The 27,183-nt window shown below is 37.2% G+C and overlaps 1 protein-coding gene across 1 annotated transcript; it reads right to left on the bottom strand.

The window, feature by feature from the left end:
- Positions 1 to 21,392: 21,392 nt before the first annotated feature.
- LOC149181613 (uncharacterized) lies at positions 21,393 to 26,765 on the bottom strand. The gene is made up of 5 exons (XM_089418362.1): positions 26,379 to 26,765; positions 25,103 to 25,252; positions 24,203 to 24,790; positions 23,322 to 23,435; positions 21,393 to 22,570 (listed from the first exon to the last, which is right to left on the bottom strand). Exons 1-5 carry the CDS (start codon positions 26,703 to 26,705, stop codon positions 21,551 to 21,553), a joined length of 2,199 nt encoding a protein of 732 aa, XP_089274488.1. The 5' UTR covers positions 26,706 to 26,765; the 3' UTR covers positions 21,393 to 21,550.
- Between the last annotated feature and the right edge of the window lie 418 nt (positions 26,766 to 27,183).

The raw sequence follows: 27,183 nt of genomic DNA, 5'->3' as shown, positions 1-27,183 counted from the left end.
ATTTTCATAGGAGTGAATAGGGGTCTAGTTCAATTAAGAAGCAATTTCTCTCATGAGTTAGACACCTGGAGGGGTTCGTTGGCTCCTAAAGGTTCCTTAGCTCCTGTAGAAGGTCAGTTTGGTTTTGGTTTGTCGATTCCACTTCCTTAATTGTACCTAGGGAGTTCAATCATATCATATTAACTCTTTGTCACATGTTTACCTGAATGGAGTGGTTAGCTTGGGTAAATGTATGAGGAGGGTGTTACATGTGTTTTATTATCTGTGTTTCTAGCTCCTCTATGATTTAAATTATTTACAGGTCAGAAGCTAGTTGGTTGGGAACATCATTCTAGCTTGTTACCCCATTTTCTTGTTTATTTTGAATAAGATATCCATGTATATGCTTTTGGTATATTAATCTTTGGTTTTGCTCTTTGATCTGGAAATTCATCATTTGGAAGTTTTATACTATGTTTCTTTACATATATCCTTTTATCTCATGCTTGTTTCAGATTTATAGACTTGGAAATGTTACAACTATAAATGCGATAGATTTTAATCATAAATGTCTTATATCTAAATCATTGGTTTAATTTATCATTGTGTGAATACTATCCAGAAGTTACAACATGATTATTTTATTTGTTATGTGGTGAAAAAATTGACCAACATTCTTTTTCATAAACTTATATCTTACGATTTTGATCTTTGGTTTATGGTCCGACATGTTTCGTTGAGTGGGAATACAGAGGGTGTCAGGTGCACTAAGATTTGAAGACTTTCATTAAAATCCTGGAAACCAATGTAATAGATCTACTGATATTTGAAGACTTTTTTCGAGTTATAATTCTATTTGTCTGATATTTGAGGTTCATTGTTACATAATAGCTCTAGTTGTATCATGTTCTTGTGATCTAAGGTTGTTGGTTGTGTAGAACTGTAAGTTATAGGCCTTGTAGAATTATAATTGATCCTTCCATGCTTGTGCATCGGGACCGAACACACACACAAACACAAACGCATATATATTTTTGATTTGATTATGAGGTTTTGGGTTTCATAATAGTGATGCTTTGATATTTTGTCTTATTCTTCCTGATAATTGTTATTTACATTGGGATTTGAGCTATAGGATTGTTACGAGAGGAAATTTATTATTTACTCATAATCCTGTAACTTTTCCAAGTGGTTGTGAATGAAGTGATGGATCACACTTTCAAGGACTACAAAGCATTTCTTTAATATATATTCCTTGTGTGTTCTTTTCCAGAGTCAATATTCGATTTATATTGTAAGTTTATTTTTATTAAGGTATGAAACAAGTATATAAGTGTGTAGAAGATAATTGAGTACAGTTTGGAGGAAATAGATGGTTTTTTTGCATAGATAGCATACTCACATTAGCCTAAAATATGTTTTGATTAGATTTCTAATCTTTTACTTAATCTGATGGACTCTACACAAAGACAGTTAGTAATAGAACCAAGTGCAGATTCATAGTTTTTTATTTTGAATTTGAGTGTTTTGCATTACATGAGAAGTGTTTGATTGTCTAGTTTTCTATTTCTTCTTTCTCTTTAGACAGTCATTATCCTAGAGGTTGCTTAGTTTATTTGAAATTCAATGCTCAGTTTCCATTTGATTAGTAGCTAGGGTTCTCTTTTAGTTACCGGTACACTGTAGGATTAGCGTTTGCAGTTGATCTGGAATTGGAGAACTTTTACTTCCTAAAAAATGACTGTCTTCTGATGCTTTGAAAGTAAAAATGGGTCTGATGACAAAAGCAAGTTTTATGGTCTCCTCAAGGATAATGAACTAGTTTTCATGTTAACTTTAAACAAGAAAAATATCATCATGAAACTCATAAATGAAAACAAGGAGAGAGATAAAACAGAATTTGGTGATGGAGTTCAGCCCTCTCGTGCAACATCTATGGGTCTGCTGACACAGCTAGACTGCTCCATAGATTTTGAGTGATAAAAGAGTACATGAACTATGTTGACAAATGAGTGGCTAGTTTCCCCTTCAAGGAAATTTTATCCTACAAATAAATCTCACTCTAAAAATCATAAAAACCTATAGCCAGTCATGAAATAGTAAAGAAGAAAAGGGGTTTCACATCCAGACCCTATACTCCATCTGAAAATCAGGATACATGTATTACAATTCCACATTGAAGTACTAAAAGAGAGCTTTCCTAAAAAACACATAATGAGAAAATAAAAAAATAAGCTACACCATAGAAGTCATAGCTATTGTAGGTAACATATGAAGGTTGGAAAAAACCTACAAGGTCCTCTCCATGGTCAAAAGCATTCAAAAACTGCATCAAACCATTAATTGTACTTGAAACCCTATGACTCAAACCTACAAAAACTCCTTTTAAAAGTGCTCCAAACTATAAATAGAGGCTTCCATTGCATTCAAAATGGCCAAAAACCCCTATCTGGTCTCTTCTTGGTCTCAAAAATACCAAAAACTCATGAAGTTATGGCTCTCCCAAGTTTTCCCTCCTATTCATCTTGCAAATTGGATCAAGTTGCAAAGAGAGAGACATTTTCACTCTTTTATCCGCTCGGGAGGCAACAAATTCACCCATAATAGGTGGAAATTGTCGATTATTTTCAATGCCCAATAACTACTGAGGAGAAAATCCAAGTCCATATGTGTGCCATAAGGCTTAGGGCTTGCCCAACAGTCCACCCCGATCAGCCTAGGCTCCTTCTCCGTCGAGTTGTTGGTCACATGGGTTGATGTGGCTGAGGGTCAAGGATAAACACCCCCAACCCCATTGTGCTAGTCCTCCATTTTTCTTCCATCAATTAGACATAAAAATTATGGTCGGGGGCAAGGGCTAACTTCCCACCCCTGCCACTGAAGCCTTTTATCTTTCCATCAGAGGTTATATGTGGCACCATAGGACCTGGGCTAGGACTTATAGCCTACCCCTTCTTCTAAGCTCCCAAAGTCCTGTGGCCTGTTCCATGACCAAGGGCTAGTCCCCATCACTCCATTTCTTCATTTGCCTCTGAACCAGGGTCTTATGGTGCTTAACGGGACAGGGATTTGGGACTTGCCCCCTGGCCCTTCCTCCCAATGTGCCCATAATGCAACTTTAAATAGGTGCGAAGAACATATGGCATAAGGAAAATTGTGTAGGAGAGTTCGTAGAGGTTGGGGTTGAATTGCGGTAAGTCATTGGTTTGATCCCTGCTAAGGTCATTGAGCCCTTAAAAAGAATTGACTAGTGTGGAGGCACCACATGGCAACCTCTGATTGTGCCACGCGGCAACCTCCAATTGGGCCACCAAAACAAAATTCGACCAATGAAAATATGCCAACCTCCACCTATATGAGGTTGCCACTTAATAAGCCATGATTTGTCAATCATATACCGAGTAGGCATGTTGACATTAAAAGTATGAACTACACAATCAATAGCCCAGTCAACCTACCTGTAAAAAATTTTATTGTCCACCAAAAACTTTAGAACATCATAACTTTTCCATACGACATTGGATTGAGGCGATTCAAGTGTCATTGGAATTAGAATGAAGAACAAGATGACTTGATGCTAGTTTCAAAATATTCCAGGTATTTTTATTTTTGAGAAAAATTTTGATCTCTTGATCATACCTCCCCACTAAGAACATTTGGACTCCAAAAGTTATCTTCACCTAGCAAACAAAATGAGGAAAAAGCTCAAAACTTTCCAAATATCAATCCTTAATATTTTTTTTTCAATTGGTGACTTCAAGCTCCAATTAAGGTACTCCACCTATCCTTTGCATGATGTCCTCACCTTCCTATCAAGAATCGAGCCACAATTCTAAAAAGCATGTAGGGAAAAAAAATCTATGGATGGAATCTGAACGTTCTCTCCAAACCCATATTTCATGGCTGAAACAAATTCATATTGAAGTTCCCCTGTTGAAGACAAAATTGACTTTCCATATTGGAAATCAAAAGCAATTAAATGCTTTCCATGAATTGATTCAAACTTTTATTCACTGTCCTCAAACTCTGCTTGTACACAAAAATACTCTGGCTACACAAATTTGATGACACATTTGGCTTTGTGCACAACAACATAGTAATTTTTTGTACAATCTTTATCAAAGATTACATTCAAAACAAGCTTCATCTTGGAACACTTGTATTGGTGAGTACATGACATAACTATAGACATATTGGATAACATACACATGTTCATACCAAAAATTTCTCAAACAATTGGAGTCACAACCAAACGAACATAACATGACATGTCAATGAAAAACATACTTGTTGCAAATAGTGATTATTCTTGTTTCGATATAAAAAGTACCCAAAATAGGTAATGAAAAACATGTATTTACAATCTATAAAGAAACAAACTATGCAAAACAATCTACACAATGTTTTCCTCTCCTAGGCTTATGGGTTCTCTTTCTGCATCTTCTATGCTTTGAAGGTTACCTCAAGAACTATGCCAGTATCCTCTTTTCCACCTGTTTCTTTCCTTGCATTGGTTTGCATGAACTCTTTACCCTTCTTGGGATGAAGTTCTGTATGAAGTTTCAAACACCTTTCATTCCCATGCCCATTCATGTTACATGGTACATAGATACTTTCTCTTTCCCATCGACAAGGAAGTCTTCAAATTTGAGGGAGGTTCTTCATGCTTGATGCCAAGAATTTGGTCCATTATTTTGACCATCGTTTTGTGTTGCTCACAATCAACCACACAATGGTCAGCTACATTAGAAAAAGTGCAAGGATACATGCCCCACAAATAATCAAAATTACCAACATTTGGAAAGTTCCCATGACATTTATACCTGTTCCTGGGGTTGTAACATTTTTTATGAGAACTGAATGATGACATGCAAAGTCCTTTAAAACATTCATCTCTCTTGGGAGAAAAATTTCCATTATCACTACCATCTTGGTGTGACATATAATCATCTAATGATTTCTTTGCCTCCTAAAGCTTAGGACACTCTCCAAACTCTTTCTGACCATAACACAATCCTCGATATATTGGTCTCTCCTTTACCTCGATAGGATTGGTGATACCATGGCCATTGATTCTGAGGCATCCTACTTCATTGATCCAAAACTGGGTGTGATGCAGGACCCTTCCAAGACCTTTTACTTTCGTGATGTGTTAAATTGCATTTTTAAAAGAACATGAATGAATAAATCTGCATGCTATAAAGAAGAGGAACAAGACGTTGGTAACGGAGTTTGTTGAGGAGGGACTACATCTCCGGGCCCCGGTGTCAAGATGGTGTACACCGATGCATTAAGTGTTGTCAATAGTGATGTACATAAGAGGTGATGTTGTTATCATACAAGGAAAAATGCCCTCATGCAGGAGTGGCTCCAAGAGATGTTTCGTTATAGGAACTCTCAGTCAAAAGACTCCTATCAATATGACACAAAATCATGCATGATGAACATCTCGCCAACATGGCATAAAATGGATCTCAATGCAAACATGCATGATGACAACTGGAGTATCCCATCAACGCACAACAAAAGGATCTCAAAACACAACATGAAGAATCATGACAACTAGTACATCACATAGACAATTCTGCGTCACATCAAGCAGGAATCATGAAAAAACGTAATAAACAAGATCCCTCATCAACATCAAACAGGGATCTGTGTAGCACAATGCATAGCAAAAGAAGTACATGAACATACTACATACACCTCATAGCCAAGACATCTGAAGAAGCGGATGTAAAACTGCTAAAGTTGTTCATGCCATTGATATCACAACATCAATCACATGGAAATGGTTGCTCGTGCATGAATGTTGACACCTGCATTCCACTTAGAAAGGTGGCTAAAAAATAGAATGAGCAAATGGGAATTCTGAACACACCATCAAATTTGTGATGTCGAATAGTGCAAAATTGACTGTCCAATTTTTGAATTATGAGAAATTGATAATCTGGGGCTCAAGGAATCTTTTAGATCCCCCTAGATTCCTCAAAGATTCTTCTCCATGGGTGGACTGGAAATATGGAACTCCAAAGTCAAATCTGACCTTGCCATTGAAATCCCTATGGAAAACCATGAAAAACGACTGTAAACTTGACTATATTCTGACATGGAGAAAAATTAACTCCTCGGGAAAATTTCAAGGATCATGGTTCCCCTCCCTATTTCTGCAGCAATCATGGTTCCCCCTACATACTGAAAAACGGCCAAAAAAAGTAGAGCTATGATGTAGAAATGGATAGCACCATTGCGTTCGTGGCATCGATAAATGCTGAAACCATATAAAATTTGTCAAATTCTGACAAAGCGAAATTTCACCCCTCCTACAAAATTTTGCCTCGAACTGCGTGCATTGCCTTCCTCTCCCTAGGCTCAATGATAAACTACATTTAAATAATAAACAATGGGAAGATCACATAGCAATTGGTCGTGGCATAGTGGTAAATTTGAAGAGTTGTTGATGAGGGGTTGGGGGATCAAATCTCACCCCTCCTCTTTTACCATATAAATTAACCACATCTTTTATTAGAGGGCAGTTGAGGCTAGGTCCACGCTCCAAGGGCTGGCCCACCTTAATGTACATTGGTAGTTCATTTTTGAATGGGTTGGGTCTGTGCCCCAAGGGCTGACCCACCTTAATGTATGTTGGTAGTTCATTTTTGAATGGGTTGGGTCCGTTCCCCAAGGGCCAACCCACCCAAACTCTACATAATTGATATGGTAGTTTCGCTATGTGGGTTGTGGGGTGGCGGGGTCATGGCTGCCCACCCCACTTATTTGTTGTTGGTTCAATGGGAGGGGTCGTGGGTAGTGGCCCGCCCCTCCATTAATATAATATATGTCATGTGGTATGGGTTGGGGTGGCGGGGTTGGTGGCCCACCACCCCCTTTTATATATATATTTTTTGTTTAATCAAAACCAACTGTGCATTTTTGAAAATTCGGTTTTTAGACCCAAGTAGTCAATTTAACGAGGCCACGATTTTACTTGGAATCTGGCCGGAGTTGATCGGATTCCATCCACCAGAAAAGTCAAAATTGCGGCCTCCTTAAGCCTGCCCAATCAACAAAAGTCAACCCAACTTTGACTTCTTCTAACTTTTTCATAATGACTCAGTTTAACGAACCATTCACACTGTCATGATTAGGACGACGAGATTTGTGCTCTAGCCCTAGTTCGAAGGCATTGAGATCAATTTGATTTTTGAGCCTCCATAAGCCCTCTTTGTCCTGTGTGCATCTTTGGAGCCACCTAGATCAATTCCCCACTGAGGATCTTTTGGTCCTCCAAAAGCATGAAATATAATTTGTAACTTCTCTGTACCTTGTCTACATCACAAGCATCCTGAGAGGCCTTACTTCCATCTCCTTCACCTTTGTTCTTTGGAGCCTTAAGCAATGAGCCGACCCCTGCAACCTCTGCAGCTTGTAGTAAACTGTTTTGCAAATTACATGCTTGACTTTCATGACCAACTAATGACCCAAGCATCCCATACTTGCCACGAGTTTATAACACATACTCGGTGGTCAAGTTTACATCAAGATGGACACACGACCCGATCTACGAAAACAAGGCCAATATATCATTGTTGCTTTAACAAGTGATGGAAAACTCATCATCACTGCAACACATGATTTACAAAGATCAGGCCAACACTATTTTTTCTTTTGACAAGTGATGGAAACATGACATCACTTTCAGAGTTTAAAATGCAACTCAAAATAAGACCAGACATCATTGTTGCTAAACAAGTGATGGAAAACATGTCATCACTTTTACATTTTAAAATGCAACAAATGATTTATGAAAGCACGACTATGAAATGAAAACATGTCTAGAAACAATTTTTCACTTATCAATGTGAATGGGTCACCTCCTTGTGGCACATTCGATGGTCAAACAACTGCTTCACCTGGTTCATGCACTGACACTTTGTCTTTAAGGCGCTGCTCTGGATTGAGCCTCTAGCAAGTGGTTCTTTGATGGCCACTTCTGTTGCAATGACTGCAATAGGTCTTCTTCCTCTAGATTTTCTTAACCTGTTTCTTTACATGTTGTTGAGAGGGTCTTTCATACCTCATCCTTTTGTGTGCTGCCATTCTTTTCCAACACTTAGAAAATGTATGGTTATATAATCCACAAAAGGTACATGTTTTCTGATGCCATGTTTTACGTTTGTCATTAAAAACATGATTATGATCGAAATGAACATTTGAATATCAAAATTGGTTATACCTTTCCTTGTCGTCTCTGGTGTAAGTATGGCGACGAGAGATGGCTTGAGCTCTTTCCCTGCAATGAAAACTGCTATGAGATGATGGGGATGTTTTCCAATCATTCTCTTTCCTCGATGACTTTGATGATGCCTCAGACGAATCTGACACCTTCAAGCATTCTCCTTTAGTGTATCTCAGGCCTACAATTTGAGGTCTCTGCATAACCTCCAAAGGTTGAGTTATGCCTTGGTTATTAACACCAAGTTCTTTTTCCTTCTCGTAACTCATCCTGGTAAGGAGCCCCATGTTTGTCCCTGTAATTGGGATCTCCAAATCTCCAATAGAAGTCATACTATAGGACAACAAAACTGAAAGGAAATCAACATCTTTTACCTCCTCTGTCGATTTGGAAAGAACTGATGAGGGCTCCTCATCATCTATTGTTGGTGGTTCGCTAACTATCTAAGCGCATTCCCCAACTTCCTTTCTGATATACCCAAGTCCTATTCGACACAGTAATTCCTCTACTTTGATGGGATTGAAAATTCCTTGGCCATTAACGCCCAATACTTTTCCTTCATACCCCATTCTCTTCAACTGTTTGGAGCCAATTACTATGGTATGATTTTCACAAATAGTGAAATCATCATCAGGACACATACATGAATTTGCAGAATTACATTTTACCTCACATGGGTCACGCTGTAGCTTTTCCAAGGCCTCATCCTTTGCTTGCAGCTATCGTAGTATACTATGTTTCTCCTCTTTCTCTTCATGTAGATGCATCTTCAATTCAACATTCTCTATTTGAAGATTATGTTTGTTTTACTTCTGTACTTCCAGGGCCTCTTTAGTGGCTCGCAACTAAAGCTGCAATCACTCCTTTTCCTCTGTCTCTTTCTGTAGACTTTCATACATTATTTCCACCCTTTTGGAAATGTTGAGCATGGTCTCATACATCTCTTTTTCATTCTCTGTCACTGCACATTCCATTCTTCACGCTGCAATTCACGTCAACTCAAAGACCACTATGATACCACTTGATCCAAGTCCAGGTGTGACGAAGGACCCTTCCAAGACCTTTTACTTTCATGATGTGTTAAATTTAATTTTTAAAAGAACATGAATGAATACCTTTGCATTCTGTAAAGAAGATTAACATGACATTTCATCAACACATGAAATAATAAGACGTTGATAACGTAGTTCGTCCAGGAGGCACTACGTCTTCGGGCCCCCATGTCAAGACGGTGTAGGCTGCTGCATTAAGTTCTGTCAATAGTTATGTACATAAGAGGTGATGTCGTTATCATACAAGGAAAAATGCCCTCATGTAGGAGTGGCTCCAAGAGATGTTCTACTATAGGAACTCTCAGTGGAAAGACTCCTATCAGTATGACACAAACTCATGCATGATGAACATCCCGCCAACATGGCATAAAAGGGATCTCAATGCAAACATGCATGATGACAACTTGAGTATCCCGTCAACACACAACAAAGGGATCTCAAAACACAACATGAAGAATCATGACAACTAGTACATCACATAGACAATTCCACGTCACATCAAGCAGGTATCATGAAAACAAGTAATAAACAAGATCCCTCATCAACATCAAACAGGGATCTTTGCAGCACAATGCATAGAAAAAGAAGTACATAAACACACTGCATATACCTCACAACTAGGCCATCTGAAGAAGTAGATGTCAAACTACTGAAGTTGTTCATGCCATCGATCTCACGGCATCAATCGCATGGAAATGGCTGCTCGCACATGAACGCTGACACCTGCATTCCACATAGAAAAGTGATTGAAAAATAGAATGAGCAAATGGGAAATCTGAACACACCAGTATATTTGTGACATCGAATAGTGCAAAATTGACTGTCCAATTTCTAAATTCTAAGAAATTGAGAATCCGGGGCTTAAGGAATCTTTTAGATTCCCCCTAGATTGCTCAAAAATTTCGCTCCATGGGTGGACTGGAAATTTGCAACTCCAAAGGTGAATCTAACCTTGCCATTATGATCCCTGCGGAAAACCATGAAAAACAACTGTAAACTTGTCTATATTCTGACATGGAGAAAAATTACCTCCTCGGGAAAATTTCAAGGATCATGGTTCCACCTGCATACTGAAAAATGACCAAAAAATGAAGAACTTTGATGGAGAAATGGATAGCACCATTGTGTCCGTGGTGTCGAGAAGTGCTGAAACCATATAAAATTTGTCAAATTCCGACAAAGTGAAATTTCGTCCCTCCTGCAAAGTTCTGCCTCGAATTGCATGCACTACCTTCCTCTCCATAGGCGCACTGATAAACTATGTTTAAATAATAAATGGTCGGTGGTTTACACAACAATCTTTTGTTGCACAGTGGTAAATTTGGAGAATTGTTGAGGAGGGGTTGGGGGATCAAATCTTGCCCCTCCTCTTTTACCATATAAATTAACCACATGTCTTTTATTAGAGGGCGGTTGAGGCAGGTTCGTGCCCCAAGGGTCAGCCGACCTTAATGTACATTGGTAGTTCATTTTTTAATGGGTTACGTCCGTGCCCTAAGGGCTGGCCCACCCAAACTCTACGTAATTGATATGGTAGTTTCGTTGTGTGGGTTGTGGGGTGGCGGGGTCATGGCCACCCACCCCGCTTATTTATTGTGGGTTCCATGGGAGGAGCCAGGGGTAGCGGCCGGCCCCTCTATTAATATAATATATGTCATGTGGTACGGGTTGGGGTGGTGGGTTTGGTGGCCCACCACCCCCTTTTTTTAATATTTTTTTTGTTTAATCAAAACCAACTATGCATTTTTGAAAATTTGGTTTTTGGAACAAAGAAGTCAATTTAACGAGGCCATGATTTCGCCCAGAATCTGGCTAGAGTTGGCTGGATTCCATCTGCCAGAAAAGTCAAAATTGCAGCCTCCTTAAGCTTGCCTAATCAGTAAAATTCAACCCAACTATGAATGCTTCTAACTTTCGCATACGGGCTCGGTTTGATGAACCATTCACACTGCCACCATCAGGACGACGAGATCTATGCTCTAGTCTAGTTTGAAGGAATTCTTATCACTTTGATTTTTGAGACTCCATAAGCCCTCTTTGTCTTGTGTGGGTCTTTGGAGCCACTTAGATCAATCCTCCCCATAGAGGAGATTTTGGTCCTCCAAAAGCATGAAAGATAATTTTTAACTTTTCTGTACCTTGTCTGCATCACAAGCATCCTAAGTGGCCTTGCTTCCATCTCCTTCACCTTTGTTCTTCGGAGCCTTAAGTGATGAGCCAACACCTTCAACCTCTGCAACCTGTAGTACATTGTTTTGCAAATTACATGCTTGGCTTTCATGACAAGCTAATGACCAAGCATCCCATACTTGCCACGAGTTTATAACACATACTTGGTGGTCAAGTTTACATCAAGATGTCGCACGACCCTAGCTACGAAAACAAGGCCAATATATCATTGTTGCTTTAACAAGTGCTGGAAAACTCATCATCACTGCAACACATGATTTACAAAGATAAGGCCAACACTATTTTTGCTTTCGACAAGTGATGGAAACATGACATCACTTTCAGAGTTTAAAATGCAACTCAAAATAAGACCAAACATCATTGTTGCTGAATAAGTGATGGAAAAAACATCATCACTTTTACATTTTAAAATGCAACAAATGATTTACAAAAGCACGACCACAAAACAACAATATGTCTAGAAACCATTTTTCACTTATCAATGTGAATGGGTTGCCTCCTTGTGGCACATTCGATGGTTGAACAACTGTTTCACCTAGTTCATGCATCGACACTTTTTCTTTAAGGCACTGCTTTGGATGGAGCCTTCAACAAGTGGCTCTTTGATGGCCACTTCTATCGCAATTACTACAATAGGTCTTCTTCCTCCATATTTGCTTAACCTGTTTCTTTACATGCAATTGAGAGGGTCTTTCATACCTCATCCTTTTGTGTGCTACCATTCTTTTCCAACACTTAGTAAATGTATGGTTATGTAATCCACAAAAGGTACATGTTTTCCAGTGCCATGTTTTATGTTCATCATTAAAAACATGATTATGATAGAAATGAACATTCGAATATTGAAACTGGTTATACCTTTCCTTTTCGTCTCTGGTGTAAGCATGGCGATGAGAGCTAGCCTCAACTCTTTCCTTGCAATGGAAATTGCCATGGGACGATGGCGATATTTTCCCATCATTCTCTTTCCTCGATGATTTTAATGATGCCTCCGACGAATCTAACACCTTTGAGTATTCTCATTTAGCGTATCTTGGGCCTGCAAATTGATGTCTCTGCATAACCTCCAAAAGTTGAGTTATTCCTTGGTTATTAACACCAAGTTATTTTTCCTTTTCATGCCTCATCTTGGTAAGGAGCCTCATGTTTGTCCCTGTAATTGGGATCTCCACATCTCCAATAGAAATCATGCTATGTGACAATGAAACCAAAAGGAAATCCACATCTTTTACCTCCTCTGTCAATTTGGAAAGAACTGATGAGGGCTTCTCATCATCTGTTGTTGGTGGTTCACTAACTGTCTAAGCGCATTCCCTAACTTCCTTTCTGATATACCCAAGTCCTGTTTGACATAGTAATTCCTCTACTTTAATGGGATTGATAATGCCTTGGCCATTAATGCCTAATCCTTTTCCTTCATACCCCATTCTCTTCAATAGTTTGGAGCTAATTCCTGTGGTATGATTTTCAAAAACAACGAAATCATCATTAGGACACATACATGAATTTGGAGAATTACATTTTACCTCACAAGGGTCACGCTGTGGTTTTCCAAGGTGTTGTCCTTTTCTTATAGCTGTCATAGTAGACTACGATTTTCCTCTTTCTCTTCATGTAGACGCATCTTCAATTCATCATTCTGTGTTTGAAGACTATGTTTGTTTTGCTTCAGTTCTTCCAAGGCCTCTTCTGTGGCTCGCAACTAAAGCTGCAATCACTCCTTTTCCTCTCTCTCTTTTTTTAGAGTTTCATACATTATTTCCACCCTTTTGGAAATGTTGAGCATGGTCTCGTACATCACTTTTTCATTCTCTATCGGTGCACATTCCATTGTTCACGCTGCAATTCACATCAACACAAAGACCGCTCTTATACCACATGATCCAAGTCCGAGTGTGACGAAGGACCCTTCCAAGACCTTTTACTTTCGTGATGTGTTAAATTTCATTTTTAAAAGAACATGAATGAAGACATCTACATGTTGTAAAGAAGAGGAACATGACATTTCATCAACACATGAAATAACAAGACATTGATAACGGAGTTCGTCCTGGAGGGACTACGTCTCCAGACCCCAATGTCAAGATGGTGTAGACCACTGCATTAAGTGTTGTCAATAGTGATGTACATAAGAAGTGATGTCGTTATCATACAAGGAAAAATTCCCTCATGCAGGAGTGGCTCCAAGAGATGTTCTGCTATAGGAAATCTCAGTCAAAGGACTCCTATCAGTATGACACAAACTCATGCATGATGAGCATCCTGCCAAGATGGCATAAAAGGGATCTCAATGCAAATGTGCATGATGACAACCTGAGTATCCCATCAACACACAACAAATGGATCTCAAAACACAACATGAAGAATCATGACAATGAGTACATCACATAGACGATTCCACATCACATCAAGAAGGAATCATGAAAACAAGTAATAAATAAGATCCCTCATGAACATCAAATAAGGATCTATGCAGCACAATGCATAGTAAAAGAAGTACATGAACACACTGCATATACCTCACTACCAGGCCATCTAAAGAAGTGGATGTCAAACTGCATAATTAATTTGCGCCATCGATCTCATGACATCAATCGCATTGAAATGGTTGCTCGCACATGAATGCTGGCACCTACATTCCACTTAGAAAAGTGCCTGAAAAATAGAATGAGCAAATGGGAAATCTGAACATACCATCAGATTTGTGACGTCAAATAGTGCAAATTGTCCAATTTCTGAATTCTGAGAAATTGAGAATCCAAGGCTAAAGGAATATTTTACATTCCCCCTAGATTCCTCAAAGATTCTTCTCCATGGGTGAACTAGAAATTTGCAACTTCAAAGGCAAATCTGACCTTGCCATTGCAATCCTTGTGGAAAACCATGAAAAACAATTATAAACTTGACTATATTTTGACATGGAGAAAAAATACCTCCTTGGGAAAATTTCAAGGATCATGGTTCCACTCCCTATTTCTACAACAATCATGGTTCCACCTGCATACTGAAAAATGGCTGAAAAATGCAGAACTTTGATGGAGAAATGGACAGCGCCATTACATTCGTGGCATCGAGAAGTGTTGAAACCATATAAAATTTGTCAAATTCTGATAAAGTGAAATTTCGCCCCTCTTGCAAAATTTTGCCTCGAACTACATGCACTTCCTTCCTCTCCCTAGGTGCACTGATAAACTGCGTTTAAATAATAAATGGTGGGTAGATTACACAACAATCGGTTGTGGCACAGTGGTAAATTTGGAGAGTTGTTGAGGAGGGGTCGGGGGATCAAATCTCACCCCTCCTCTTTTACCATATAAATTAACCACATGCCTTTTATTAGAGGGTGGTTGGGGTTGGGTCTGCGCCCCAAGGGCCAACCCACCTTAATGTGCATTCGTAGGTCATTTTGGAATGGCTTGGGTCCATGCACCAAGGGCCGGCCTACCCAAACTCTACGTAATTGATATGGTAGTTTTGTTATGTGGGTTGTGGGGTGGTGGGGTCATGGCCACCCACCGCACTTATTTGTTGTTGGTTCCGTGGGAGGGGCCAGGGGCAGTGGCCCAGCCCTCCATTAATATAATATATGTCATGTGGTACGGGTTTGGGTGGGGGCGTTGGTGGCCTGCCACCCCCTTTTTTTATATTTTTTTTGTTTAATCAAAACAAACTGCGCATTTTTGAAAATGCGGTTTTTGGACAAAAGGAGTCAATTTAATGAGGCCACGATTTTTCCTAGAATCTGTCTAGAGTTTGCAGGATTCCGTCCACCAGAAAATTCGAAATTGTAGCCTCCTTAAGCCTGCCCAATCATCAAAAGTCAACCCAACTTTGATTACTTCTAACTTTCGCATACGGACTCGGTTTGACGAACCATTCACAATGTCACAATTAGGATGACGAGATCTACACTCTCGTCCTAGTTTGAAGGTATTCTGATCACTTTTATTTTTGAGCCTCCATAAGCCCTCTTTGTCCTGTGTGGGTCTCTGGAGCCACCTGGATCATTCATAACCTATCCTAGCTAAGAAATTGATACCAATGCCATTAGTATGTTGTTCAAAGGTTTCAAAAGATGTGTTATTAACATAAACTGAAGGATTTGAACTAGAGATGCTGAATACCTCCTTTGATTTTCCACCCATATTTTCTTCTTCAAATGGTGATGATAAATTTGAAGATGACTCAAGCCACCCACTTTTACAAACAAGCATATAATGAGAATCTTTGAGATGCTGACAAAACTACCAAGCATCATTCTCCATAGGGTCCATAACCCGTGTTTGGACCATGCCCACATAATGGCTTCATCTTGGAGGAATTCTTTGCTGCTTCATGGAGTGGAACTCTCATCAACTTGTTTCTCAAGAACATGTTGAAACTGAAGACACATATACCTCTTCTCCTCTTCCAAACTTGAAGCAATCTCCTCAATTCAACATTGTCCATCGAATAGATAAGTTCATCTCCCCTAGCTCTTTGAGACTTTCAAGCTTATTTCCCATACCCGCAACCTGGTCAGAACCAACTCTGATACCAATTGATCTAGAATTAGAGGAGAACTTCTCCTTCCTAAAAACTGACCATCCTCTCATACTTTTCAAGTAAAAATGGGTCTTATGAAAAAAACAAGTTTTATGGTCTCTTCAAGGATAATGAGTTAGTTTTAATGTGAACTTTAAATAACAAACATATCATCATGAAACTCGTAAAGGAAATATAGAAGAGAGACAAAACAAAATTTGGTGACAGAGTTCACACCCCTGGGCAACATTTCTAGGCCTACTAACATAGCTAGACCACTCCATATATTTAGTGATAAAAGAGTACATGAAATGTGTTGACAAATGAGTGGCTAGTTTCCCCTTCAAGGAAACATTCTTCTGCAAATAAATCTCACTCTAAAAAGGATGAAAACCTACAGTCAGTCATGAAACAGTCAACAAGAAAAGGGCTTAAACATCAAGACCATGTACTCCATCTAAAAATGAGCATACATGTACAATAATTTCACATTGAAGTATTAAAAGAGAACTTTCCTAAAAAATACATAATGAGAAAAGATAAACATCAGTTGCACCATAAAAGTCACAATTATTGCAAATAACATATGAAGGTTTGAAAACCCCTACAAGTCCTCTCCATGCTCAAAAGCCTTCAAAAACGACTTCAAACCACTTATTGTACCTGTCACTTTGTGAGTCAAACCTGCAAAATGTCCTTCCAGAAGTTCTCCAATCAGTAAACAGAGGCTTTCTTTGGATTTAGAATGTCCAAAAATAACTATATGGGCTTTTATTGGGCTCAAAAAGACCAAAAACTCATCAAGTTTTGGCTCTCCCAAGTTTTCCTTGCTATTCGTCCTCCAAATTGGATCAACTTGCAAAGAGAGTGAAATTTTGACCCTTTTATCTACTTGGGAGGCAACAAATTTTACTACAATAGGTGTGAATTGTCACTTCTTTTAAATGCCCAATAACTCGTTAAACGCATATCCATGACCACATGGGAACCATAGGGCTAAGGGTTGGGCCAAAGGTCCGCCCTCGCTGGCCTAGGCTCCTTCTGTATCAGGCTATTGGTCATAGGGGTTGATGTGGCCAGGGGCTGGGGCTAACCGCCTGCCCCTGCCATGCTAGCCATCAAGTTTCCGACCATCGGTTACATATAAAAATGTGGCCAGGGGCAAGGGCTAACGGCTTGCACCCACCATCAAAGCCCTTTACCTTTCCGACGTAGGTTATTTGTGGCTCCACAGGACCTGGGCTAGGGCTTATAGGCCACCCCCTCCGCCAAGCTCCCGAAGTCCTCTACACTCATTCTTGTGGCATGTTCCGTGACCAAGGACTGGTCCCCATCGCTCCATTTCTTCGTCTGGCTTTTGCACTATGGTCTTATGGTGCTTAAAACGACTCGCAAGTCGGGGCTCACTGCCTGACCCTTCCTCCCAATGCCCCCATAAATAAACTTTAAATAGGAACAAAGAACATATGGTGTAAGGAAAACGATGTAGGAGAGTTGGTAGAGGCTGTAGTTGCATTGTGGCAGGTCACCTATTCAATCCCTACTCAGGTTGTTGAGTTACTAACTAACTTTTTAACTACTATGGCAGCCTTCCATTAGGCCACCAAAACAAAATTCAACCAATGAAAATGTGAAAACCTTCACATGTATGAGCCTACCACTTGGAAATCCATGATTGGTCGACTGTACATCTAGTAGGAATGCTGACATCAGTAGTATGGACTGCACAATCAGCAGCCGAGTTAGCCTACCTACAAAAGATTGTGTTGTCGACCAAAAGCTTCAAAACATCACAAATTTTTCATACGGCATTAAATTGAGGCGATTCAATTGTCTTTGGAATGAGAAAGGTGAACACTACAAATTGGCAGTAGTTTTGAAAGATTATGGGAACTTTCATTTTTGACTAAAATTTTGGTCTCTAAAACAACAATAGTTATCATTTTATTTGTAATGAATACCTTTGATTCCAGGATTAGAACATAGTATTAATTATTTCTTGCATGAACTTGATATGGTTAGTTTTTAGGACATAATAGCGTTTGATTGCTTACAAGTCTCTAAAGTCTTTATCTGGCATTTCGAGTGTTGCTTCTCAAAGTCTATGAACCCTAGATTGATAGAAGTGTTAGAAAATCAACCTAACAGATATATCAGTCAACACTCATTATATATATTCTCATAGATCTCAGAGGATGAGTGTAAACACATAGGGCCAACAAACATTAAGCTTGATGTGAGTGAATTGTATGGATATAAGTCACAAATAGAGTTGATGACATGTGAACCAAATAATTACAACTCATGCACAAGTTTCATTGTCAATTATGAGCTTTTCCCAACATACTTTGAGATTTCTTCTCAATTATAATTTTTTCTTAATAATGAAATAATTTTTATTTCATAATTATTAAATTGTGATAATAATTATGAGAAATTAGTCAATTAAGTAATTTTATCCCTATATCATAGAATAACTTCCTTGTAGGACATATAGTGGTAAGTACATGTATAACACGCCTCCACATTTTGAGTTTGGTCATCAATTGCCATATTTCACCATTGAACCTAACTATATTTTCCCTTCCATTTTTTTTAGAGAATTTCGAACTACAACCATTTGATACACTGACACCTCAAACACCTAAACAAGTTTTTAATCTAGTCTAAGCTTTATTTTGAGTATATCATCACTTCTGATCTTGATATCATCCCTCCTTGGAAGCCACTCTCTCAAGTCAAAGTTGATTAGTGGTGTTCCACTTGTTCATAATGTGAAATTGAATACACTATTATCCGTGTCTAAATAGGGCTGTAGACTATCCCCAATTTCATTGAAAATTTTACTTGACAACAACTTCAAAGGAATACTCAAAATTTTTGGTCACGTGGAATAGGTCGAATGTGATTTATATGGAGGTCAAAACATAGATAAAAGTTTCTTGGCATGAGAAATGAGGACCCTAAAACTATATTTTCCCTAAAATCAACATTGTATATTTATATGTTTTGAAAGTAACACCTAATTACCCATGTGGCCGTGAAGTGGAATTGAGGGTTATAGTCTTGAATATGTCCTCGAAACCTTGTTATCCAAAGATGTAGTGACTATTTAAAGACCTTACTACTAAAGAACCTTCTAGCTAGATATTTACCTTCCTTTTCGAGAAACTATTCCTTAAGGATGTCTTCAAATAAATAAAGTTTTACTTACTTTTCTCTTAATTTAATCATCTTCCTTTCTCTATTTATAAAGTATTTTGATGGAATTGAAACATATAAAAAAAATTGTTTACCTTATGGGTTCAACATTGACCAAATTTTGACCTGCAAAACCTTGTTTAGTTCTTAGGAATCCATCCCTTCTATGACAATAAGATTTCTTCAAATTATTTGTAACCTTTGTTAATCAAGCACCTAGAAACCCTACCCTTTTAGTTAGTGTCATAAATTATGGAATCATATTTCACCACATTTATCAGAGATGGAATGAGTACTGACTTCTCTTCAAACTCGATGTGCTCTAGATTTTTAACCATAGTATGTAATTCATGTCCATATTGTTCTCATTTTCATTGGTACTCACTAAAATTAGCATTGTAAGAAATAAATCCTTCCAGTTTTATCTCAACTTGATTTTCCCCGAAAAAAACTCCACTACAATTTTCACTGAAACCTTCAGTGGGGTGTTCGATCTCCATAGGTCCTTGATTCCTTAGAGCCTTGGGTTCATTACAAACTACTTCATTAGAAACAAATATCCCAGTAGTTAAAATTTTATAGCTCTTCAATAGATATGACATATAGTTAGTTAGACCCTCTTTGAAATCCATCATTCCACACTTACCATTTCAAGTATCAAATTTTCTTTTAAGGATGTTTCTACAATTATTGTGTGATCTTACGGAGTTTTTATAAATCTTAAAATAAACAAACTTAACTTTTCTAGCAAGTCTATCTTTTATGCTAACCATAATTTCACCTTCATTCACTTAAATTTTCCAAATCTTCATAATTTAAATATCTTAAAATAAATTAAGACCATTTAAAACAAAATTACACAATAAAAATTCTACTACTTAATTTAATCCAATCTAAAACCTTTAATAACTTATAGACTCAAAATACTCAATTATAAACAAATTTTTTTATAATAATACTTTAATTTAAAATATAACACTAATATCCAAAATACAAGCCCATCTCACACTAATGTTATCTTAAAATCCTCTAATTTTTATTTTTAAGATTTCAATATTACAATGATAAAGCTAATACAAGAATTTGCAAACTTGATTGACAATATTAATATTTTAATATAAATATGAATACAAAATATATTTAAAATATTGATTTCAAATCCATACTTTATATTTAAACAACAAATGTATATAAATTCTAAATTTGAAAAACTGTGTTACAATTTTCCCTCAAAGTTTCATTGGAGTATTAGATCCCCATAGGACCATTCCTCAGAGCCTTGGTATCATACAAACTATTTCATTTGAAACAAATGTTCCGATAGCTAAAATTTTACAATCCTCTAATAGATGTCATATAGTCAACCATAACCTGATCGTCTTTCCAATCCATCATCCCACACTTACAATCAAACGCCTGAATTCAGTTTTCTGTTGCACTTCACGCAGCTTTCCATGGTTCTGATAATTAATTGCTCTTGCTGGGATACTTATGCATCTTTGAAAGCATCTTAAAGAGGTCTTCTGATAGTCTCTGGAACTTTAAAATGACAGGTCTCAACTCAAACTTTTATACATTTATCAGTCTCTAGCAGAGAAGTTATCACATTAATATTTTGACCATGATTCATAATACTCATGAAACCTTCAAAGCGTGCTTAAAACGGGACCTCTGATAAACCCCAGGTGTACTTGGAACTATTGAATGATAATTTCAATTTAAAATTTTTTCATTTACCATTCAAAAAGTAATGATAAGGATTTGGAAGTCTGAGCACTTCTGATAACCCAAGAATACTTGGAATTTTTTTGATAAATCCCCAGAGTACTTAGAATTTTGAATGATAATTCCAGTTTCAAATTTTATCATTTATTTCAAAAAGTAATGATAAGAATTTGGAAATTTATTAAGACCGGTGACTTTTGGTGTAACCATTTTTTTAAGGAAGAAAACAGAATTTCCCCACCTTTTAATAAAAAGGTACAAACATTTTTCAACCTCCACTTTTCCAATCTTATGGACTCCTTTGCCATGACTCAGATTGCTCTAGTTCTCATGCTCACAGGTTCATGCCCCTCATGCTCACAGGTTCATGCCCCTCATACCAATTTTTGATTTGTGGCTCTCATACAAGCTGTTGGCTTCATCATTGCCCAATTACATGCATGAGCAAGGGAAGGGTACAGAGAAATCCGATGAGATCAAATCAGTCAACTCATCTGTATGAGGTAGGATTTGTAATTAATTGCAGTTAATAAAGTTGTGGTGACATGATTTTTGCTACACAGAATTGTACACAGAATTGGAAACAGCTTGGGGGTGATAAGCTAACATATTCATGGATGAAAGGAAATCCATGGATTACCTATCAAAGGTTTTGATTGTCCCTACTAGTTCCAGGCCACTGTTTAGGGGAGAAAGAGGAGGAAGCAGCAGAAAAAGTGCTGTTCGATTGAGAAGCCGGATGAAGGAATGATCTCCAACCTACAGCATTAGCCTCTGTAACAAACTGCGGCAACCCTTTTTCCCAATGTCCTGGACGTAAGATATTGCTATTGGCTGATATTGATGCTTTGTCGGTTGCTCCTGACTGAGATTGAGAATTGCCATTGCTGATAATGGAGGTGATAGCATTTGCAAGTGCAGCTGTGAAGTTGGGATCAGATGTAATAGCAGCAGTTGCAGCACCCACTGTATCAACTAAAGAATGATGTGATCCTGATGAATTATTGCACTTTGTAGCTGCCTCTGCCACAATGTTCTGAATCAAATTCTGGGTGGAAGGTCCTGATAAAACTGCTTGAATTGCTCTTGAAGGATCAATAAGAGGTGGGTGTAGCTGGAACTGTTGGATGGGGAGATCATTATACTTTGTACCAAGAGGTAAAGGTTTGTTGTATGCATGTGGTTGAGTGTAGTAGGCATTATTATTCCAATGATTTGACCCTGAGGGCAGTGTTGAGGAATGATCAGAACCCATTATTGAGCTGTTATGAGAAAGCAAGCTCGGCCCGGGTGATGGATATCGGAATTGAGAGGGGAAGCTGGTGGTCATTGGTGATCCTGGTGATCCAGCACCCCTCATGCGTAGGACCGATTGGGGGCTAGGATTATTTGTCAGGTCCAATGTGATGGAGGGAAAGGAATTCATTGATGTGGTAATGTTAGGATTGGATCCAACGAAATGACCCATTCTGTTATTGCCTACCCCAAGGAAGTATGGGTTGGGATTCATGGCTTCTAGGCTGGAGGTTGAACCAGACAGAAGCATGCAAGCTGCTGCAGAAGTAGTGGAAGCCATGGCAGTTGCAGCAACATTAAGAGGATGATTGTGCGCCCCCTCGTATGTTGTAATCAATATGGACATGTCTTCATGACATCTTTGTACCTGCATGAAAAATATCAATCACCACTTTAGGTAAAAAGATAATATTATAAATATCCTAAACAGTAACCATAGTATCAATTGAGTAGTATAGTAGTATCTAAGATAGTATCTAAGATTAAAGATAAAATATTATAAATTAAATAGTTGGTATACTTCTAATTAATTTGGTATACTTCTAATACATCTTAACTTATATAAGTTTCAAAATATTTAGCTAATTATACATAGTATATTATACTGAATTCATTAAAATATCATTAAAATAATTAGATTGTAACTTTACTTTTACATTATTATTAATAATTATAATTATAAATAATATGTAACTTAAATTTAGATATATTTTAAAAATATGTAACTATAGGTTTAATTTTAGACACTCACTGCATAAAATTTTTTGACTTGTAAATAATTCTTCTCACAATATTATGGGCCAATAAAGTGGCTTATGAAACCACATGTCCAATATGACTTGTTGACATGACATTTTCTTTAATTAATCTAAAAAACTTCATTTAGTTAGAGATAAATATTAACCTTTGATCTATCAATACTACTATGAATATTCCAACTTATTCCTTGAAAGTTAAATTTCTACCATCTACTTAATATGGGGTGATTAGAAGTTTTAAATTTCCAAACCTCCCGAACATTTAGCAAATAATTATTAATAATAAAAATCTATTCTAAAACAAGCACACTTATCAGCTTAATTATATAAACGGTGAGAGCTCATGCAGATTATATTGACCTGTTTCCGGACCGGACATCCTGGTGACACTGTGCACCGGTAGTATGCTCTCGGGCAGGGATTTCCTTTGGCTATCTTTTGACCATACTTCCTCCATTGACAGCCGTCGTTCATCTGAAACGTCAAATGTAAATTGTTACACCATGTTATCAAAATCATATCAGCAAATATTAAATCATCCATCATAAATTACGTGATAGTATAGTAAGTTTTTTTTGGCTGTTAGGCGAGTAAGTGGGATATTCGGCTAATTATAGTTATCAGATGTTTTGGAAGTTTTGGTATGAATTTGGTTGGAAGTTTGGTAGGAATTTGGTTAAAAAATTTTTGACTAAATTTTGATTTGGGTTGTTTAATTTTGTTTTTGATTGTATATATAAATTTAGTATGGAAAAAAAAATTAAAACACTTGAATTGTGGAGAATTGACTATTTAAATTTATAGTTCCGATAGATCACTAACAAATTTTAAACCATTAAATTAAGACTTCTATGATCCATATCAATTTTTTGAGAAATGTTTTTAACTATAATCACATCAAAATCCATTTGTCTACAAATAAATTTTGATATAATTATAACCTAAATAAATTTTTATATAATTATAACCTAAAACATTTCTCAAAAATTTTAAACCAATTAAACATATAAATAATATTAAACAAATTAGACAATAAAATAAGCTTGAAAAGCCTCCGAAAACATCTAACCGATGAACAAGCCATTCACTGGAGTACATGCATTAGTATCCAGTATTTTACCAAAACTACCATCCAAACTAAATTAAATTATATTTGCATGTTTTAATTTACAAAAACGGTCTGCAGATTTCATTCAATTTGATCATACCAGATACATTGATTAGAAAGTTCGGAATCTTACTGTGGGTCCTTCACATCTGGCCCGGACTGATACTCTGGCTTTTCTCACCAGGGGTGCAGCTTCTGAGTTCTTGATGGTGTCATGTGCTTCTGAGTTCTTGCTGGTGTCATGTGAGATCTTCATTGTTTTGTTTGGTGGCGAAGACCCGCCTTCTTGTTGATACATAGTTTCTTGATTAAGTTGAGTACTGTTTTCAGGGCCAAGGTATGACTGGCGTTCGGCATCTGACAAATCCTTGGAGTCTGTCTTTACTAAACCAGCATCTGATCCAATCTCAGTACTGTTTCTCGCTGAAAGGTTTTCTTCGTCAGAGTCTCGGCTTATTTCTTCGTCCTTGAGTTCTAAACATATGTTTAGGTCGTTGATATTTTCTACTGACTCGCCATCAATACTGCTTGAACTCACATCTCTTCTGGAGTTTTCTGTAAGTTCAAATTTTTCACATTCTGCCGGCTCTGTGGTTTCTCTTTTGATGAGATTATCTTTATTTGGATTGTTGATTTCAGGAATATTCGAAAATGGGAGTGATGGATTTGTGAATAGAGAAAGAGTAAGGAATTGTGATTCATCTTGACCTTGTTGCAAATTCTGAAAGGGTAAAATTATTGTTAGCAACAGAAACTAAAAAAGATGGTTATAAATTTGTTATCAGGTACATATGAGAAAGGGTAAATAGTAAATTATTTGGTATTTTTCATGACTTTAAGATTCCAAATCTTAAATATTTGGGAAACTTATAATAAGAATTAACTATATCTAGATTAAACAATGTTTTTGGGTAAAAATCACATAAAAATTTTTCTTATGTGTTTTTAAAAAAAAACTTTGCTTAATTCATTATAGATCACAAAAACTTGAATACAGAAAATATACCTAAATTTTTAATTATAAATACTTTACCTGCTCGCTCATTTCGGCTTTGCCTTCCCTTTGCTGCTGCTTAACACTGAACAGATGCATCTCAAAATTATTCCCTAGCATAGACAAATTCATTTTCAAATTATTGTTTTCTTCTTCGAGTCGGCGGATGTCCAGTTGTAAAGCATCAATCTGTTCACAATGAGTAAATGAATAAATCATTCAATATACAATGTAAATATCACACAGATGAAATTGGGGATATTGAATTATAACACAGAAAACAATTCACTAGTACCTTTAGTTGAGACTTGCAATGTTAATGGGAACGATCGATTGGATTCGAATCGAACCAGTCAAGTAATAATTCATATAGACTAACATACAGAGAATTTAGGTTTGCTTGAGAAGAAAATAGGATGTGAGAATTAGGTGCACGAGTTTTTGCAATGACATGTGAACCAGAAGCCCTCGGTAAAGCAGCAAGATCTCAATAGTTTATATGGTTTGCAATTTTCCTCTCTGAACAAGAAGATAATTGCATCATAGACCTTTTAGTGCTTCAAAACATTATTAGATATAAACAGAATTTAAGAACAAATGTATCAGAGATTTTTTAGAACTTCAAAGCATCAGTATTATTACAGATAAACATATTTAAGAATGTTGCAGTAATTTTCATATTTATTTTATTGGGAATCGATCATTTGGACTAATCTCTATTTCCGGATGTAATGGTAAAAGTTTAGAAATTTACTAAAAACTTGTCAGTTTTAGTGTAACTGAAAATTTCAATACATTATTACAGCCTTGGCAAACACTGGATTCCCCAAATTGCCTTTCAAGTGAGCATTGGCTCAATTGTGACACTCACTTCATTAGCAATCAATCACGTGAACTGGCTACCATAATTGTATTATAAATGTTTTAGAAATTCAAAACATTAAAAGTATCAGAGATGTTTTACAAATTCAAAACTTTAGAATCATTAGAATTGACACCATCCTAAAACTAAATGCTACTGAACATTTTTGCCTAATTTTTGACTCATACCAACAAATCCTACTAGTCTCCACCTAAACTAAAAGTGTTCTCTTTTGTGAATAGTGAATTTATAAATCAGTTAGATTATCTTTCTTTGAGTTTTCTAGGCCTTTGTTGTAATGGGTTATGCTATATTTGAATCTTCAGTGAGACCCAATAAGCTTGTACAGTTCATGAGCACTTGACATCAAAGATTACTGCTCATAAAACATCATTTTCTGACAGCTGCAGCCTGCAACTAGCAAAAGGTGAAATAACTAGATATGAATCATACCTTTCTTTGTTGGTCGATTGCAGAAGTTATGGATGTAACAGCCTTTGAGGAAGAGGGCTTATCATAATAATTACTGTCATGAATCTGTTTAGAGGTCTCAGTAGCCTCACTTTCCTTGAAATTTGACACGGAGTGTTCATCTCCTTCGCCAGTTTCTTCATCCAGCTTGACAGACAGATCAATCTCCATAACTCTATCGAATCTGCCTTCCATGGCCATCTTCTTTCCCAGGTTGGGATTAGTGTTAATGGATTCCTGCCCAAAGGGGCTTTTCTGCTCAGTATTACGACTCACTTCGGAGCTTGATCGATCCCCTTCAACAGGCATGATCAGACCAAACCAGAGACTTTCCTTTATTAGATGAAAGAGAAGAGAGCGAATTTTCTTTGCAAGAATCTTGCTTTTCTTGGTTTCTACTGAATCCAATTGAACAAATTGGAACCCAAACCCAAACCCAAACTCAAATTCAACTGCATTCCTTCACGCAACAGATGTCAACGATTCGTCACGAAGAAAGAAGAATACCAACATGGGCGCCGCCGCAGGTACCGTGAAGAATATAAGATTAAAAAAAAGTAAGCAAAGGTCAAGCTTGCCAATTCCAAATTTGTATCATTTGGAGTGGTTCCCACACTGTGGACAAACGTGACAGAACGTGATCTCTTATGACAATGGCACCGAATTTGGCAACTTCTTTATTAAAAAAAAACTGTTCCATCCACCAACGTAGTTCGTCATCGTCCTTAGATTTTAATAAGTATGAGTCTCAATGGATCATCCTCTAGTATTCTTGGACTCTTTCTTG

This window comes from Pinus tabuliformis, chromosome 3_2, assembly GCF_031772625.1.
Source record: "Pinus tabuliformis cultivar Carrire ecotype Pingquan chromosome 3_2, CPIR1, whole genome shotgun sequence".
Taxonomy (NCBI): Eukaryota; Viridiplantae; Streptophyta; class Pinopsida; order Pinales; family Pinaceae; genus Pinus; species Pinus tabuliformis.
This window is presented reverse-complemented; position numbering and strand designations above follow the sequence as displayed.

Excerpts from the sequence above, each read along its gene's own strand:
- LOC149181613 (XM_089418362.1), bottom strand. The coding sequence starts at position 26,705 with ATGCCTGTTGAAGGGGATCGATCAAGCTCCGAAGTGAGTCGTAATACT. Across the intron at positions 25,253-26,378 it reads CAATCGACCAACAAAGAAAG|ATTGATGCTTTACAACTGGA; the intron begins GTATGATTCATA and ends CATTGTGAACAG. Across the intron at positions 22,571-23,321 it reads GATGTCCGGTCCGGAAACAG|GTACAAAGATGTCATGAAGA; the intron begins GTCAATATAATC and ends TTTTTCATGCAG.